The 17,276-nt window shown below is 42.4% G+C and overlaps 1 protein-coding gene and 2 pseudogenes across 8 annotated transcripts in view; all 3 read left to right on the top strand.

The window, feature by feature from the left end:
* Senp5 (SUMO/sentrin specific peptidase 5) overlaps positions 1–17,276 on the top strand; it is a 43,618-nt gene that overhangs the window by 11,241 nt on the left and 15,101 nt on the right. For 3 of the 7 annotated variants that reach the window (NM_001357087.1, NM_177103.4, XM_006522242.4), the window contains exons 2-6: positions 1,582–3,107; positions 8,174–8,279; positions 8,416–8,554; positions 8,736–8,783; positions 14,290–14,367. In NM_001357087.1, coding sequence (NP_001344016.1) covers positions 1,613–3,107; positions 8,174–8,279; positions 8,416–8,554; positions 8,736–8,783; positions 14,290–14,367 — 1,866 coding nt within the window. In that variant the 5' untranslated portion in view covers positions 1,582–1,612. Of the gene's footprint in view, positions 1–1,581; positions 3,108–8,173; positions 8,280–8,415; positions 8,555–8,735; positions 8,784–14,289; positions 14,449–16,017; positions 16,226–17,276 lie in introns of those variants that run through there. The other 4 variants (NM_001357088.1, XR_003951796.1, XM_006522240.4 and 1 more) reach the window with 4 other exon arrangements.
* Positions 181–794, top strand: Hmgb1-ps6 (high mobility group box 1, pseudogene 6; annotated as a pseudogene).
* Gm15694 (predicted gene 15694) lies at positions 4,256–5,216 on the top strand (annotated as a pseudogene). The gene has a single exon (NR_103513.1). The product of NR_103513.1 is annotated as a predicted gene 15694 (transcript).

The raw sequence follows: 17,276 nt of genomic DNA, 5'->3' as shown, positions 1-17,276 counted from the left end.
AGGTCTACCTAGCCTCAGCTTCCCAAATGATGGGATTAAAGGCATGTGTGGAGGCTGTGTCTGGCTTCCACTCTCACATCCATTGCAGTACATTGAGCTCCATAGAGACAGCGCCGGGGCAAGCGCGAGCCGGACGGGCACTGGGCGACTCTGTGCCTCGCGGAGGAAAATCAACTAAACATGGGCAAAGGAGATCCTAAGAAGCCGAGAGGCAAAATGTCCTCATATGCATTCTTTGTGCAAACCTGCCGGGAGGAGCACAAGAAGAAGCACCTGGATGTTTCTGTCAACTTCTCAGAGTTCTCTAAGAAGTGCTCAGAGAGGTGGAAGACCATGTCTGCTAAAGAAAAGGGGAAATTTGAAGATATGGCAAAGGCTGACAAGGCTCATTATGAAAGAGAAATGAAAACCTACATCCCCCACAAAGGGAGACCAAAAAGAAGTTCAAGGACCCCAATGCACCCAAGAGGCCTCCTTCGGCCTTCTTCTTGTTCTGTTCTGAGTACCGCCCCAAAATCAAAGGCGAGCATCCTGGCTTATCCATTGGTGATGTTGCAAAGAAACTAGGAGAGATGTAGAACAACCCTGCAGCAGATGACAAGCAGCTCTATGAGAAGAAGGCTGCCAAGCTGAAGGAGAAGTATGAGAAGGATATTGCTGCCTACAGAGCTAAAGGAAAACCTGATGCAGCGAAAAAGGGGGTGGTCAAGGCTGAAAAGAGCAAGAAAAAGAAGGAAGAGGAAGATGAAGAAGAGGAGGAAGAAGATGAAGATGAAGAAGAAGATGATGATGAATAAGTTGGTTCTAGCGCAGTTTTTTTTTCTTGTCTATAAAGCATTTAACCCCCCTGTACACAACTCACTCCTTTTAAAGAAAAAAATTGAAATGTAAGGCTGTGTAAGATTTGTTTTTAAACTGTACAGTGTCTTTTTTTGTATAGTTAACACACTACCGAATGTGTCTTTAGATAGCCCTGTCCTGGTGGTATTTTCAATAGCCACTAACCTTGCCTGGTACAGTCTGGGGGTTGTAAATTGGCATGGAAATTTAAAGCAGGTTCTTGTTGGTGCACAGCACAAATTAGTTATATATGGGGATAGTAGTTTGTTTTTTTTTTTTTTCTTTTGGTTTTATTTTTGGGTTTTATTTTTTTCATCTTCAGTTGTCTCTGATGCAGCGTATACGAAGATAATTGTTGTTCTGTTAACTGAATACCACTCTGTAATTGCAAAAAAAAAAATTGAGGCTGTTTTGTTGACATTCTGAATGCTTCTAAGTAAATACAATTTTTTTTATTAAAAAAAAAAAAAGAAGGCATGTGTGACTACATCTTGCCAGAAATGGTTCTAGAAATATCTCCACCAGAACCAGGTATAGAGAAAATGGGGCTGTATTAAATGTTCATGCCTTCCTTCTTCTCAGATCTTGCAGTGGGAACCTCAGTCAGGTAGGATTTCCTTAGAGCTGACAGAGTAAATTGAAGTACACATATTCTCTTTCATTTTGATCTTAACTGCTATATGTCTTTATGACATTATACTTACATTGAAATTTAAATTTTCTTTACATTTTGTTTTATAGGTACATCCAGTTCTCATTATGCATCAGAAAAATGAAAAAACAGAAGAAAATTCTATGGAAGAAAGGAATTCACTTAGCCTTTTCTGAGAAATGGAATGCTGGGTTTGGAAGCTTTAAGAAGTTCTACTTTCCCCAAAACTTGTGCTTTCTGAAAGCTAAGCTGGGAAGGCCAGTTGCTTGGCATCGGCAGGTGAAGCATTTCCAGTGTAATAAGGGTCTTCACATCCAGAAAACATGGATTCAAGATGTACCGTTTTGTTCAAAGACAAAGTCTGGACTGGCTACTCAAAATGTTAGTACTTTGTACCCCAAAGTGAAAAGAAAGGACAGTAAGCACTTCATTTCCTCCTCAAGGAGTCTCCTGAAACTCCAAGCAGATAAATTACTGTCTTCAGCAAAGAGCTTGGACCATAAATACTGCAGAGAGAAAAGCCTTCTGAAGGCAGCTCCTGGCTTGTCAGCAAACACTGTTTTAGGTAGAGCCAATGGTCACGAACCTACCACAGACCCACAAGCTTCAGACTTTCCCATGAAGTTCAGTGGGGAGAGCCAAAGTCCAGGTGACAGTGGCAAGACTGTGGTCTTGAACAAACATAGAAAGCGAGTTTGTCATGGCTGCTACCAAGGGCTAGAGCACCACAGGAACAGGAGACCCCTGATTCCAAAGCAGTTCCAGCTTAACCAACACCGAAGAGTCAGAGCGTCTCTGATGATGTATGAGAAACTATCCATGATTAGATTTCGGTATAGGATTTTCAGATCCCAGCACTTCAGAACGAAAAGCAGAGTTTGCAAGCTAAGAAAGGCCCAGCGAAGTTGGGTACAGAAGGTCACTGGGGACCATCAAGAGAACCTTAGGGATAATAACACTGAGGGTGACAATTGCAATCCAGTCCCTTCCCTAGAACCTAAAGATCCTTGTCGGTGTCAGCCATACTTTCCAGACATGGACAGCAGTGCTGTGGGGAAGGGAAAAAACTGTCACGTGCCTGATGGTCACACTAAAGAAAACCCTGTATTGGACAAGGAGCATGGTTTAGATGACACATTCCCTGACCAGCAGAATGGCTGTGTTGCATACAATTGGGACCAGTCATCCTCTTGTCCTAAGTGGGAATGTACAGAGCAAATTCATGAAATCCCTTTAATGGAACATCCTTCTAGTGACAAGTTCTCTCCAGAAACTGAAAGAGCACTTATGGCGCTGGGTCAGGAAAGCGGGACAAGTGCTGTCAGCGATGACAGAGAGAAACTGCCAGTGTCTGGAGCAGACAAATCTGTGAGTAGTGTAGACGGGCCTGTGTCTGAGGAGCCTGCCCAGAATGAGAACTTCCAGATGGAGGAGGATGGGTCTCTGAAGCAGAGCATTCTTAGTTCTAAGCTGCTGGACCACCCTTACTGTAAAAGTCCACTGGATGCTCCCTTGCTGTGCAGTGAACCCAAAGTAGAAAACCAAATGTCAGGTGGCAAGAGCAGCCAGACAGCGTCTCCAGTGGATGATGAGCAGCTCTCAACCTGCCTTTCTGGTATGCACTGTTCTTTGTTGCCCACACTTGCTGTATGCTGTCCTTTCCAGAGAGTCTCAGTTTTACCCCCCACACATGGCTTGCCTTTAAACCTAGGTGTTGTGATACCTTTTACACTGCTCCATTTTGTAGATGTTGCTTAGTTCCCTGCTCAGTTTGCATTGATTTGGCTCTAAGGGTGCAATGAACTCTCCTGTGCAGTTGTTTCTGTCCGTTAGATTGTCATTCAGATTGCTACTAGAAGAATTTTGGTACTTAAACATTTTAAGAGGATGGTCAAATTACCTTTCAAGAAGAACTGGTTTAAATTTAAGTTTTACCAGGCTTACAGATTACAGATGCGAATCTTACGTTGTTGGGCTTTAAGATTGGGTGTCTTTGTTTTTAGACAGAGTTTTAGGTAGCCCAGTCTGGCCTCAAACATCGAGTAAGGGTACTGAGAACTAAACTGTGGTCTTCTGAAGAGTACTATACTCTCTTAACCTGTGAGCCAGCTCTCCAACCGTAAACTACCTTTTAAAACAATTCTGTTTCTATTTTTTTTTTAAGATTTATTTATTATTATCTAAGTACACTGTAGCTGTCTTCAGACACACCAGAAGAGGTCGTCACATCTCATTACGGATGGTTGTGAGCCACCATGTGGTTGCTGGAATTTGAACTATTATTATTATTATTATTATTATTATTATTATTATTGGTTTTTTGTTTTTTTTCAAGACAGGGTTTCTCTGTATAGCCCTGGCTGTCCTGGAACTCACTCTGTAGACCAGGCTGGCCTCAAACTCAGAAATCCACCTGCCTCTGCCTCCCAAGTGCTGGGATTAAAGGTGTGAACCACCACCGCCCAACAGCCCCTTTTATTTTTATTCCTATTTTATAAATGTATGTACATACATGGAGTTTCTGTGTGAGTGTGCATATATATCACCATGCCCATGTGACAGTCAGGACAGTTTTGTGCAGTCAGTATTCTCTTTCCACCCATATTTAATTTCTTGCTTAAATGCAGTCTTTTCAAATGTTAAGGTTTCCTGACTTCTGTTGGGGCCATTTTTCCATGTAGAAATAAGACCACCATATAGAAACAAGATAACTGTTAAGATGTAAAGGCTGGAAATATAGCAAAAGTATATATTCTTGGGGCTGGAGAAATAGTTTTTTGGCGAACAGCCGTGGATGACCATGCAGAGGATCCAGGATCAGTTCCTAGTACCCACTTGATAGCTCAGGAACATCTGTAACTCTAGTTCCAGAGGTTCTGATGCCCTCTGCTGACCTCTGGGCATCTGGCATATACGTGGTATACAGACATACATGCAGACAAAACACCCATACACATAAAATAATAATAATTAAAAAAATGTTATATGCCTTGTTCTTAGCTTAGAACCTCCAAGTAGACTTGGGTGGAGAATTAGAGAGAATGATTTCAAAAAACCTTGGGGTCACCAGCATCATTCGGAGCAGAAGGAATATGGCGTCCGCTACTCGTGCTATCTAAAAGCAGCGGAACTGGGCATCTGGGGACCCAGCCACCTCCTAAATTCCCTGTGGGTCCTAGTCACAAGCTGTCCAACAATTACTACTGTACTCGTGATGGCCGCCGGGATGTTGTGCCTCCCTCAATCATCATGTCCTCACGAAAGGCCCTGATGTCAGGCAAGACAGTTGAGAGTTCTGCTATGGCAGCCACTGAGAAGAAGGCAGTGACACCCGCTCCTCCCATGAAGAGGTGGGAGCTGTCCAAGGACCAGCCATACCTGTGACCCTACCCTAGGTTACCTTGCTATATGTCTCTAGGGCCACATGACTGCTTTTCCTCCTTGGATTTCCTCTGGGGAGAGTGTGACCTAATTTATAACAAATACTTAGAGTTCCACATTAAAAACAAACCAAAACCAAACTTTGGGCTGGGCTGTGGAGATGGCCCAGTGGGTAAAGGGTGAAGACACTTGCTGCCAAGCGTGAGTTCAACCTGGAACTCACACGGTGGAAGGAGAGTACCATGTCCCACATGTTGTCCTCTGACCTCTGTATGCAATTTGCATGTGTACCTCACTGTACACACACACAATGAATGGATGTAATAAAAGCCAAATGAAGGGCTGGGGTTGTGCAAGTCTGTGGTTTGTCTAGCATGTTTGAGGCCCTGACTTGGGTTCCCAGCATTACAGAAAGTTGGGAGCCTCTCTGATGGGAGTTAACAGGAGGAAATACGGGTTTTCATCTTTGCTTCTCTCCCAGTACAACAGTACTTTCCATTCTGAATTGATGGCCTGGCAGAAACCGTTGCGTGAGAGCCACAGAAGGAGCTGGTTATGAGGTTCCTGTAATCGCCAGAGCCACTTGTCAGCTTGGTAGACTGCTGTTCCTCCTTTACAGCATTGTCTCAAAGTCATGTTTCTACCTTTGCTAAGCTGCCTCCAGTTTCTTTGTTACTATTTAGAAATAATGTTGGGGTTTTATTTCCTGAGGACTTTTGCTTAGTGGGTCATCATGGAGACCACTAAATGAATGTATTCATAAGTTGACTTGAAGACTGCCTTAAATAGGCTAAAGGCTCTCTTTAGAAATTCTGTTTTCCTTGGCTGCAGATATAGCTCAAATGCAGATACAGCTCAAATGCAGATACAGCTCAAGTGCAGATATAGCTCAAATGCAGATATAGCTCAAATGCAGATACAGCTCAAATGCAGATATAGCTCAAATGCAGGTACAGCTCAAATGCAGATACAGTTCAAATGCAGATATAGCTCAAGTGCAGATATAGCTCAAATGCAGATATAGCTCAAATGCAGATACAGCTCAAATGCAGATATAGCTCAAATGCAGGTACAGCTCAAATGCAGATACAGCTCAAATGCAGATATAGCTCAAATGGTAGAACTCTTGCCCCCCCATATATCAGGTCCAGGGTTTGATCTCTTGTACCACAGCTAAATAAACAATAAAAATTGTTTTTAAATTTTTTATTCCCAATTTTAAAACAGGCCTATTTAGAGCCAGACCTGGCCTATAATCCCAGCTCCTACCGTGGAGGCCAAGGAGGGAGAATCTCAGGCCGGCTTAGGCAGCATGGAGGAGAAAGGCCTTGCTCACTGTTACCAGTTAAACTTACCTCACAGGGTCAGGGTCCTGAGTAACGTTAGTAGGTTTGCTGCTTGTTTGGAGATAAGATCTCACCATGTAGATCTCACCATGTAGTCTGGGATTCGCTCTATAGATGAAGCTGGCCTCCTGAGTGCTGAGATTACAGGCCTGTGCACTAAGACTGGCTAATGGTGATCAAATTGCTGCCAAGTAGTGGTGGTGTCCAATTCCTTTATCCCAGCACTTAAGGCAGGAGCAGATGGATATCTCAAGGATAGCCTGTTCTACAGAGCTAATTCCAGGACAGCCAAAGCTACACAGAGAAATCCTGTATTGAAAAACCAACCAACCAAAACAGCCAAGTTGCAATAATACAGTGATGGCAATCTTACCAGTTTTCACTTTCTTTCTTTCTTTTTTTTTTTTAAATAAACTACTTCCTAAACTACTGGGGGAGTAAAGACATTTAATATTATGATTAACGCTTATCCCCCCCCCCCACACACACACATTCTGTCTAAGAATCTTGCTGTTCCCCCTTGTGTCTTAGTCACTGTTCTATTGGTGTGAAGTGACAGCATGACCAAAGTAACTCTTTTTTAAAGATACAAATCAGGAAAGATCTATTAAGAACTCTTGCTGATTTTATTTTTCTTTTAAAGATGTATTTATTTATTTATTTTATGTATATGAGTACACTGTAGCTGTTCAGATGGTTGTGAGCCTTCATGTGGTTGTTGGGAATTGAATTTAGGATCTCTGCTCACTCCAGTCCTTGCTCGCTCAGGCCCAAAGATTTATTTATTATTATACATAAGTACACTGTAGCTGTCTTCAGACGCACCAGAAGAGGGCATCAGATCTCATTATGGGTGATTGTGAGCCACCATATAGTTGCTGGGATTTGAACTCAGGACCTTTGGAAGAGCAGTCAGTTCTCTTACCCACTGAGCCACCTTGCCAGCCCCCAAGATAACTCTTATAAAAGAAGTACGTAACTGTGGCTGGCATACAGGTTTAGTCCATTATCATCATTACAGGGAGCAAGGTGGCATGCAGACAGACATGGTGCTGGAAAGGAGCTGAGAGCTCTATATCCCATCTGAAGGCTGCAGGCAGAGGCACTGCTTGGAGTGGGCTTTTGAAACCTCCGACCCTACCCATAGTGACACACGTCCTCCAACAAAGAGCTTATAGGAGCTATTCCTTTTTTTTTTTTTTAAAGATTTATTTATTATATGTAAGTATAGAGTAGCTATCTTGAGATACACCAGAAGAGGGCATCAGATCTCATCACAGATGGTTGTGAGCCACCATGTGGTTGCTGGGAATTGAACTCAGAACCTTACCCGAGCCATCTTGCCAGCCCCAGGAGCTATTCTTAAACCACACCTGGCTAGACCGGAATTCCTTTACCCAAGTGACCCTTGGCCTTAGCCTCTCCAGTAGCTAGAAGCACGGGAGTTTATAACTGTGCTTGGCTTTTTAGGAGTCCTTGAGAAGTTTCTTCTTCAAGGTCCCACTATGGAAATATTACTCTTAACTAGAGACTCTGGAGTGTGTTAGTTGTTTAAAAACACTGTATGACCTGGGTGTGGTGGCACACACCTGTAACACCAGAGTGTAGGAGGCTGACTAGACTTGACTCCTCCACCCCCACCCCGCGCTCGTGTGTGTGTGTGTGTGTGTGTGTGTGTGTGTGTGTGTGTGTGCGCGCTCGCGAGTGCATGTGTGTATGCACACCCTCCTCCGACATCGCCAATTGCCTTTGGCTAAGATGAGCTGAAACAACAAAAACTGCTGTGAGCATTTCTTCATGGGTTACAAAGGTGAAGGATACCTATTTTTTTCTTAATGATGTAACCGTTTTTACGGGTTATGGCTCTATGCTCTCTGTAATAGGTGTGAATATGTGTTATGAAAACAACTTTGATGAAAAATTTTTCCATGTTTTTTTTTTCCCCTTATGTAAGGATTCCTAGATGAGGTTATGAAAAAGTATGGAAGTCTGGTCCCACTCAGTGAAAAAGATGTCCTTGGGAGATTAAAAGATGTCTTTAATGAAGACTTTTCTAATAGGTATGTCAGTGGTGCTAAAGTTAAGCCCTTAAAGATATTACTGCCATAAGTGACTTTTCCCTTAAGAGAAAAGAGATAATTATACATCGAATAAAGTGCACTTCATTTTAACTTTTTCTTTCAAAATCTGTTTTAGAAAACCATTCATCAATAGGGAAATAACAAACTACCGGGCCAGACATCAAAAGTGTAACTTCCGCATCTTCTACAATAAGCACATGCTGGATATGGACGATCTGGCAACTTTGGATGGGCAGAACTGGTTGAATGACCAGGTTAGTGCACGTGGATTCTCGGGAGAAGCTGGTACAGGATGATGGCCAATCAGTTTTCGGGTTTGCTTTCCATTTATCTTTAGAAACAAGGCCTTATTACCTTCACTGCATTCAGTGTACCACCCATCCTGCTGGGGATGCTCCGCATTCTGCAGGACTAATCAGGTTTTACTCTCTGCAGGTTATTAATATGTATGGCGAGCTGATAATGGATGCAGTCCCAGACAAGGTAGGTGCAGGCTTTCTCTTTGTGAGCATCCTTGTGTTATTCAAAATAAGGTGGTGGTTAGGTTTTCTGTGGTCTTTGTTCTTTTGTTTGTTTTGCTTTTAAACAGTATGTAATTATTTGATAATTTGTAATTATTAGATTAAATGGGTTGGATTATGTCTTGACTGCACATTAGAGTCCACCATGTTTTCTAAAAAATCATTTCTGTTTAAACTGAGTGCGGTTGCATATCACCTTTTATCCTAGCACTTTGGGAGGTAGAGGCAGGAGGATTCTTGGCTACATAGCAAGTTTGAGGCCAGCCAGCATGGGCTACATGAGACCCTGTTTCAAGGAAGAAGAAGAAAAACCAACAACAAAATCCATTTTTAGCTGGGCAGTGGTGGCACACGCCTTTAATCCCAGCACTTGGGAGGCAGAGGTAGGCGGATTTCTGAGTTCAAGGCCAGCCTGGTCTACAGAGTGAGTTCCAGGACAGCCAGGGCTACACAGAGAAACCCTGTCTTGGGGTGGAGGTGGGGAGAACCTGAAAAAAAAATCCATTTTTGATTTAAAAAAACCCACAACGCCCATTTTTCTTCCTTCCTTTTTTTTTTTTTAAAGATTTGTTTGTTTATTTATTTTTATGTATGAATACCATTGCTCTCTTCAGGCACACCAGAAAAGGGCATCAGATCCCATTACAGATGGTTGTGAGCCACCATGTGGTTGCTGGGAGTTGAACTCAGGGCCTCTGGAAGAGTAGTCAATGCTCTTAACCGCTGCACCATCTCTCCAGCCCTCTTCCTTACTTGTTTGTGTTTTTTAAAAATTTTATTTAATGTATGAGTGCTGTGCCACTTGCCTGAAGAGGGCATCAGATGGTTGTGAGCCACCATGTGGTTCCTGGGAATTGAACTCAGGACCTCTGGAAGAGCAGTCAGTGCTCTTAACTACTGAGCCATCTCACCAGCTCCAGTTGTGTTTATTTTTACAGAGCATACTTTTTTTTTTTAAGATATGTTTAAAAAAAGAAAAAAAAAAGAGAGCCGGGCGGTGGTGGCGCACGCCTTTAATCCCAGCACTCGGGAGGCAGAGGCAGGTGGATTTCTGAGTTCAAGGCCAGCCTGGTCTACAGAGTGAGTTCCAGGACAGCCAGGGCTACACAGAGAAACCCTGTCTCGAAAAACCAAAAAAAAAAAAAAAAAAAAAAAAAAAGATATGTTTAACAAGGATTATTATAGATTTTTAAATAAAACTTAGTCTTGGGGCTAGAGAGATGGCTCATTGGTTAAATGCACTGGTTGCTTTTGCAAGGGACCTGGATTTAATTTCTTGTGCCCACAATGTGGCTCACAACTGTCTGGAACTTCAGTTTCAGGAGATCTGATTCCCTCCCCTGACTTGTTGGCACTGGATACACATTTGTATAATGTAGGCAAAACACTTATGCACATAAAAAAATTTTAAAAGATTTATTTATTTTATTTTATGTACATGAGTACACTGTAGCTATAGATGGTTGTAAGCCATTATGTGGTTGCTGGGAATTGAATTCAGGCCCCGCTCGCTGCGGTTGGCCCTGTTTGCTCTGGCCCAAAGATTTTACTTCTTATTATATCTAAGTACACTGTAGCAGTCTTCAGACATACCAGAAGAGGGCTTCAGATCTCATTACAGATAGTTGTGAGCCACCATGTGGTTGCTGGGATTTGAACTCAAGACTTTCAGAAGAGCAGTCAGTGCTCTTAACCACCGAGCCATCTCTCCAGCCCCTCCCCCCACCCCCAAAATCTTAATAAATAAAGCTTAGCCTTACTTTCTTTCAAAGTGTAAAGTAATAATCCATCTTCAAGCTTGATGAGTTTTAGGTCAGCCTGTGCTTCATAGTGGGCTGGCTTTTTTTTTTTTTTTTTTGGTTTTTCAAGACAGGGTTTCTCTGACTGTCCTGGAACTCACTCCAGGTTAGCCTCCACCTCAGAAATCCACCTGCCTCTGTTTTCCAAGTGCTGGGATTAAAGGCCCAGTTTATTTATTTTATGTGAGTTCTCTATCTGGAGGTACACCTGCAGGCCAGAAGAGGGCGTCAGATCCCATTACAGATGGTCGGGAGCTTCCATGTGGTTGACAGGAACTCAGGACCTCTGGAAGAGCAGCCAGTGCTCTTAACCACTGAGCCATCTGAGCCCCAGGCTGCCTTTATTTTTTTTTAAGAGACTGTTAACAAGATGGCTCCAAAGACCGACCGATCTGAGTTCAATCCCTGAGACCCACATGCTTTCCACAAAGTGTCTTCTGGCTTCTACTGGCACGTGTATTCATGCCAGAATTTTAAAAAAAAGTGGGGGGAGGGCTGGAGAAATGGCTCAGTGGTTAAGAGCACTGACTGCTCTTCCAGAGGTCCTGAGTTCAATTCCCAGCAAACACATGGTGGCTCACAACCATCTGTAATAGGTTCTGATGCCCTCTTCTGGTGTGTCTAAAAACAACTACAATGTACTCATATAAATATAATAAATAAATCTTAAAAAAAAAAAAAGATGAGGAAAACCCTTGGGTATTTGATTTAAATTCAGACCCTTTAACCTTTTAAGTAATTAAAATTTTTTTTTATTGCTTTTGTTTAAGACAAAATCTCTCTATGTAGCCCTGGCTTTTTTGGAACTCGCTATGTAGACTAGGATATGTTTAAACTCAAGAGATCTTTCTCCCTCTTTGTCCTAAGTGTTGGAATTAAAGCCCTTTACCTTTCTCTTAAGAAAACAGGACGGGTGTGGTGGTGCAAGCCTTTAATCCCAGCACTTGGGAGGCAGAGGCAGGTGGATCTCTGAGTTCGAGGCCAGCCTGGTCTACAGAGTGAGTTCCAGGAGAGCCAAGACCACACAGAGAAACCCTGTCTTGAAAAAACCAAAAAAAGAAAAAAAGGAAAAAAAAAAAAGAAAACAGTTATGGCTGGGCATTGCTGTGAACACCTTTAATCCCAGCATTCTGGAGGCCAGAGATTAAAAACTGAAACTAATCAATTGATAATTATATAATTATCAAATAACAAATTGATCAAATAATAATTGATTATTAATCCAATAATAGCAGAATGCTTCTTTGTTTTGATTTTTGGATTTTTATGACTAGGTCTTCTATAGGTCTGGCTGCCCTGGATCTCACTACTGTAGGTCAGCTGGCATTGAACATAAGGCCAACTTCCTGCTCCTGCAGAAATGCTGGGGGGTTGGAGGTGTAATCACTACACTCAGCTCTTTTGGGTTGTTTGTTTGTTTGAGATAGGGTCTTACTATACAGGCCAAACTGGCTTCAAACTCAGAGATCCATCTGCATCTGCTTCCCAAGTGCTGGGCTCCTCGCTCTTTTTGAAACAGCGTTCACTACATATCCCAGATTGGCCTTGGATTTGGGATCCTCTTCCTCCATTTTTTCTTATGATGGGATTAAGGCGACTGCTACGATGCTGGGTTACATAGTTCTTAGAGAATTTGCTTTAGAGTCACTCGAGGGCACATAACAGCAGATTGCTGTGGCCTATGCAGGAGTTGCAACTTTACTATGTCTTGGGGGTGGGGAGCTGGGAATTTTGATTCTTACATTCCTTGATGATGATGTTATTCTGGTCTGGTGACTACTGCTGAGATTTATAAGCACCAAGAGGATACAGGTTTTATGCCTGAAGTTAGAGGGACTGCTCTGTGAGACTAGAGTCTTGTCTACTCTGACAAGAGCCTGTGTACAGTCTCTAGCACTGAATAAGTGGCAAAGACTGGTAGGAACATTGTCTTAGATGACAGAGAAACCAAGAAATCTAAGGGTAGCATGTAAGACCTGATGTTTCTTTTGGCTAAGGTAATTTTTATAGATAGAAATGATTATGCAAACCAGGCAGTGGTGGCAAATACCTTTAATCCTAGCATTCAAGAGACATAGGCAGATGCATCTCTGTGAGTTTGAGGTCAGCCTGGTCAACAGAACTAGTTCCAGGACAGCCAGGGCTACACAGAGAGACCGTGTCTGGAAAAGTAGAAAACAAAAAAAGAGGAAAAAAAATGAATTAACAATTGCTTTAACCTCCAGTGTAGGAATTATAAAACTAACTGAAAGGTATGAATTTGGAGACTCAGGCCTCTCTAACAACCATGAAAAGGCACAGTCATTTCTTTTTCTTTCTTTTTTGGTTTTCAAAACATGCTTTCTCTGTGTAGTCCTGGTTGTGCTGAAACTCACTCTGTAAAACAGGCTGGCTGCAAACTCAAGAGATTCACCTGCCTCTGCTCCCAGAGTGCTGGAATTAAAGGCGTGTTAACAATGCTAACCAAACTTCGAAATAGACTCTTGTGTTAATTATATAATGTGTGTGGGTGTTTTTTGTTTTTTGTTTTTTTTTTTTTGTTTTTCGAGACAGGGTTTCTCCGTGTAGTCCTGGCTGTTCTGGAACTCACTTTGTAGACCAGACTGGCCTTGAACTCAGAAATCCACCTGCCTCTGCCTCCCAAGTGCTGGGATCAAAGGCGTGAGCTACCACGCCTGGCTTTATAATGTGTTTTCTTTCTCTCCTTCCTCCCTCCTTCCTTCTCTTTCTATTTCTCTTTCTAATATGTTTTTTAATGTTTTAAAATTTTTTTATTTTAAGTAACTTTGTGTTTTTCTGCATGTGTGTCTTTGTAAAGGTGTTGGACTTCCTGAAGCTAGAGTTCTAGACAGTTGTCAGCTGTCATATGGTTGCTGGGAATTGAACCCAGGTCCTCTGGAAGAACAGCCAGTGTTCTTATTTGCTGAGCCATCTCTCCAACCTCTGGAAGAGCAGCCAGTGCTTTTAACCACTGAGCCATCTCTCCAGCCCCCCATCCCACCCCTCTTTTTTAAAATAAAAAGTTTTTTTTTTTTTTTTTTAATTAAAAATCTAGGCCTGGCCAGAAGTGAGTGAATGTCTTTAATCGTGGTGGTGAGGAGAATAGTCAGGTAGATCTCTGTGAGTTGAAGGCCAGCCTGATCTAATACAGGTCAGCAAAGGCTGCATAGAAAGAGCCTGTATCAAAAACCAAACAAAAAACCCAAAACAAATGAGGGAATCATGGCTTGGGAATGTAGATTAGTTAGAAGAGTGCTAAGTCATAGGTACAAAACCCTGCATTTGATGCCTTCGAACCATACAAAAACTGGGTATGGCAGCACACACCACAGGAAGATCAGAAAGTCAGTACCATCTGTAGCTACAGTAGAGTTTGAGGTCAGTCTAAGCTACATGTTACAAACAAACAACAAACAAAACAGCCATAGTGTTTCACGCCTTTAATCCCAGCACCCATGAGGCAGGGGGATTTGAGGCCAGCCATAGTCTACAGAGGGAGTTGCAGGACAGCCAGGGCTGTACAGAGAAACCCTGTCTCAAAAATAAGAAACAAAACAAACCAACAATAAAAGCCACCAACAAAATCTTTGCTCTGTTCATTTTCTTGTGAAGTTGAATCTGGGTGCTGCGTGTTGTAACCTGGCTGACTGTGTTTGCTGTTTGTTCTAGGTCCACTTCTTCAACAGCTTTTTCCATAGACAGCTGGTAACCAAAGGCTATAATGGAGTTAAAAGATGGACGAAGAAGGTATTCTGTCTCCCTTTGTACTGAATTTGAAGTAGATAACCTACTCTTGGTGGGAAGATTGGAAATTCCTGATATTGTGGTGTGAGTCAGAACCTTCATGAGAGTGTTTACTGTTTTCTGTCTTAATGTTTGGAAAATAGGGCACTAGTAAACTCTTGAGTCAAATGAGGATTAGAATGCATTGTAAGGAGGGGGCACCAGTCTAGGAGTTCATGATTGCAGCATTGCTATTCGCCTGCTGGACAACTTGGACAAGGCCTTTAGCTTGTTTTTTATTGCTGACTGGTAACATGCAAAAGTAGCTAAGTCCCCTCACTCTAAGGACCTTTGCTTTGCAAGTGTTTTTTATCACTGAGCTACAAGTGTGAATGAAGTTCAGACTGGTCTCCAACTTTAGTGCTGCTGGTTCAGCCTCTCCAGTGAATTTAGAGTCTATTTTTTGGTATTTTGACAGAATTACCATAAATTCAAACTCAATTAATGTAGAAATAATTTTGTTTTGTGTTTGTTTTTTTAAAAGGCCTCAGCTGGTGTAGCTCAGGCTGCTCTCACACTCAATATGCAGCCCATGCTGAAGTGTGAGGCTGCTCTGGGCTATGTGAAACTCTTCCTGTTGTTTCCTTGTTGTAAGAAGATGCTGGGTGAGGTGGTGCACGCCTTTAATCCTAGCTCTCAGGAGCTCATCTCTGTGAGTTCAAGGCCAAGCCTGACCTAGTAAGTTCCAGGCCAGCCAGGACTTTACAATGAGATCCTGTCTCAAACCAACCAAACAACCAAAACTTAAGAGAATAACTCTTTTTTTTTTTTTTCTCTTCTCGAGACAGGGTTTCCCTGTATAGTCCTGGCTGTCCTGGAACTCACTTTGTAGACCAGGCTGGCCTGAACTCAGAAATCTGCCTGCCTCTGCCTCCCAAGTGCTGGGATTAAAGGTGTGTGCCACCACTGCCGGGTAGAGAATAACTCTTAAGTCAGTGGGTAAGGTTTATTTCTTCATTTAGACACCGGGAATTCACTTCATAGCTGAGAACCACCTTGAGTTTCTGATCTGCTGCTTCTCCGGGGCACTGCTTGCATTACCAGAATGGGCAAACATGCCTCATTAATAGAGTGCTAGAGGGATCCAATCCAGGGCCTTGTGGATTGACGCAAACACTTTACAAAATGAGCCATATCCCCAGACCTAGAAATAATTTTTTATCTACAAATCTGAGAAGAGAGATACAGTTTAGTGACTTAACTAGCTATAACTTGAGCAAATTTCCTAATTCTGAAAGTCAGTCCTGCCGTGGGTGGTGGCGAAAGCCTTTAATCCCAGCACTTGGGAGGTAGAGGCAGGCGGATTTCTGAGTTTGAGGCCAGCCTGGTCTACAAAGTGAGTTCCAGGACAGCCAGGGCTACACAGAGAAACCCTGTCACGAAAAAAACCAAAAAAAAAAAAAAAAGAAAGAAAGAAAGTCAGTCCTTCTCTGTACAAGAGCACCTGTCGCCTTTACTTTGTTGGGAGAAAAATTAGATTATATTTAGCAAACCACTAAATACATTTTAACTACACAGTAAAATGCTAATTGTCATGACTAACATTGAGACTCAACAAGTGTGCATTTCAATTTGTTTGATGATCCAATCACTAGGTCTTTTTTTTTTTTTAAGGAAATCTGGAAAAAGAAGAAAAAAAGAAGATGCTCATGAGATTGCTAATTTTAGTAAAATTATATTTTTAAATAAACTGATACCCCAGCTAGTTAGAATTTAAAGCCATTGATAAGCCTTATGGTTTTTAGTCACTATTTCTTATAGTAAATATATTTTAAACTGATAAAATACTAACAATGCCAGAAATTAAAAGATGTGCCATTAATTTCTTAAAGGTTTTTAATTTTTATTTAACTTTATTATTTTTTTTAATGGTTTTAGAGTGATGTTGGCTTGGTGGTTAAAATGTTGGCTCTTACAGAGGACCCAAGTTTGGTTCCCAACATCCTTATGATTGCTTACAACCATCTGTGACCCCAATTCCTGGGATACCAGGCATAGATGTAGAATATTTACATTATGCAGGTAAAACACTCAGCACATAAAATAAGAATGAACAAATTTGTAAAAACGAAGATGCTGTGGAGGCAGAGTTAAGGTGGCCGTGGCCCACCATGTGGATGCTCTGCAAAGTGTCGAGTGTCCCTGCCTTGAGTCACGTTACAGCCTCTGTGCTGGTGCTGGGTTTTCTGAGTCAGGTTTTTTTGGTATAGCACTGGTTGTCCTTGAATTCAATTTGTAACCAACTTGGCCTTGAACTCTGCTTGAGGTCTGCCTGCCTTTGCCTGAGTACTGAGACTAAAGGCATGTGGGACCACTGCTCTGATCCAACTTCTATTTATTAAGCTTTTTCATAGTTGAAAGGCAATAGTTATGTTTCTGGGATTGATAATTTGAAAACAAAAGGCTAAACCACTAAACTACACTTCATTTGTCCCTCCTCCATCAGTGACATGCTGTTGTGTGTTCGCTTTTTTTTTTTTTTTTTCTTGAGACAGGGTTTCTCAGTATAGCCCTGGCTGTCCTGGAACTCACTCTGTAGACCAGGCTGGCCTCAAACTCAGAAATCCACCTGCCTCTGCCTTCCAATTGCTGGGATTAAAAGCATGTACCACCACTGCCCGGCGTGTTGTTCACTTTCTTAAAACACCCAAGTTTTCTGTGTTTCTCCCTATAATCTCTCCCTCTCTCTCTCCCTCCCCCTCTCTCCCTCTCCCTCTCTCTCTCCCTCTCTCCCTCTCCCTCTCTCCCTCTCTCCCTCCCCCTCTCTCCCTCTCTCCCTCTCCCTCTCCTCCCTCTCCCTCTCCTCCCTCTTCCCTCTCCCCTACCTCCTCTCCTCTCCCTCTCCCCACCTCTTCCTCTTCTTCTCCCTCCAC

The sequence above is a fragment of the Mus musculus genome, chromosome 16 (genome assembly GCF_000001635.26).
Source record: "Mus musculus strain C57BL/6J chromosome 16, GRCm38.p6 C57BL/6J".
Taxonomy (NCBI): domain Eukaryota; kingdom Metazoa; phylum Chordata; class Mammalia; order Rodentia; family Muridae; genus Mus; species Mus musculus.
This window is presented reverse-complemented; position numbering and strand designations above follow the sequence as displayed.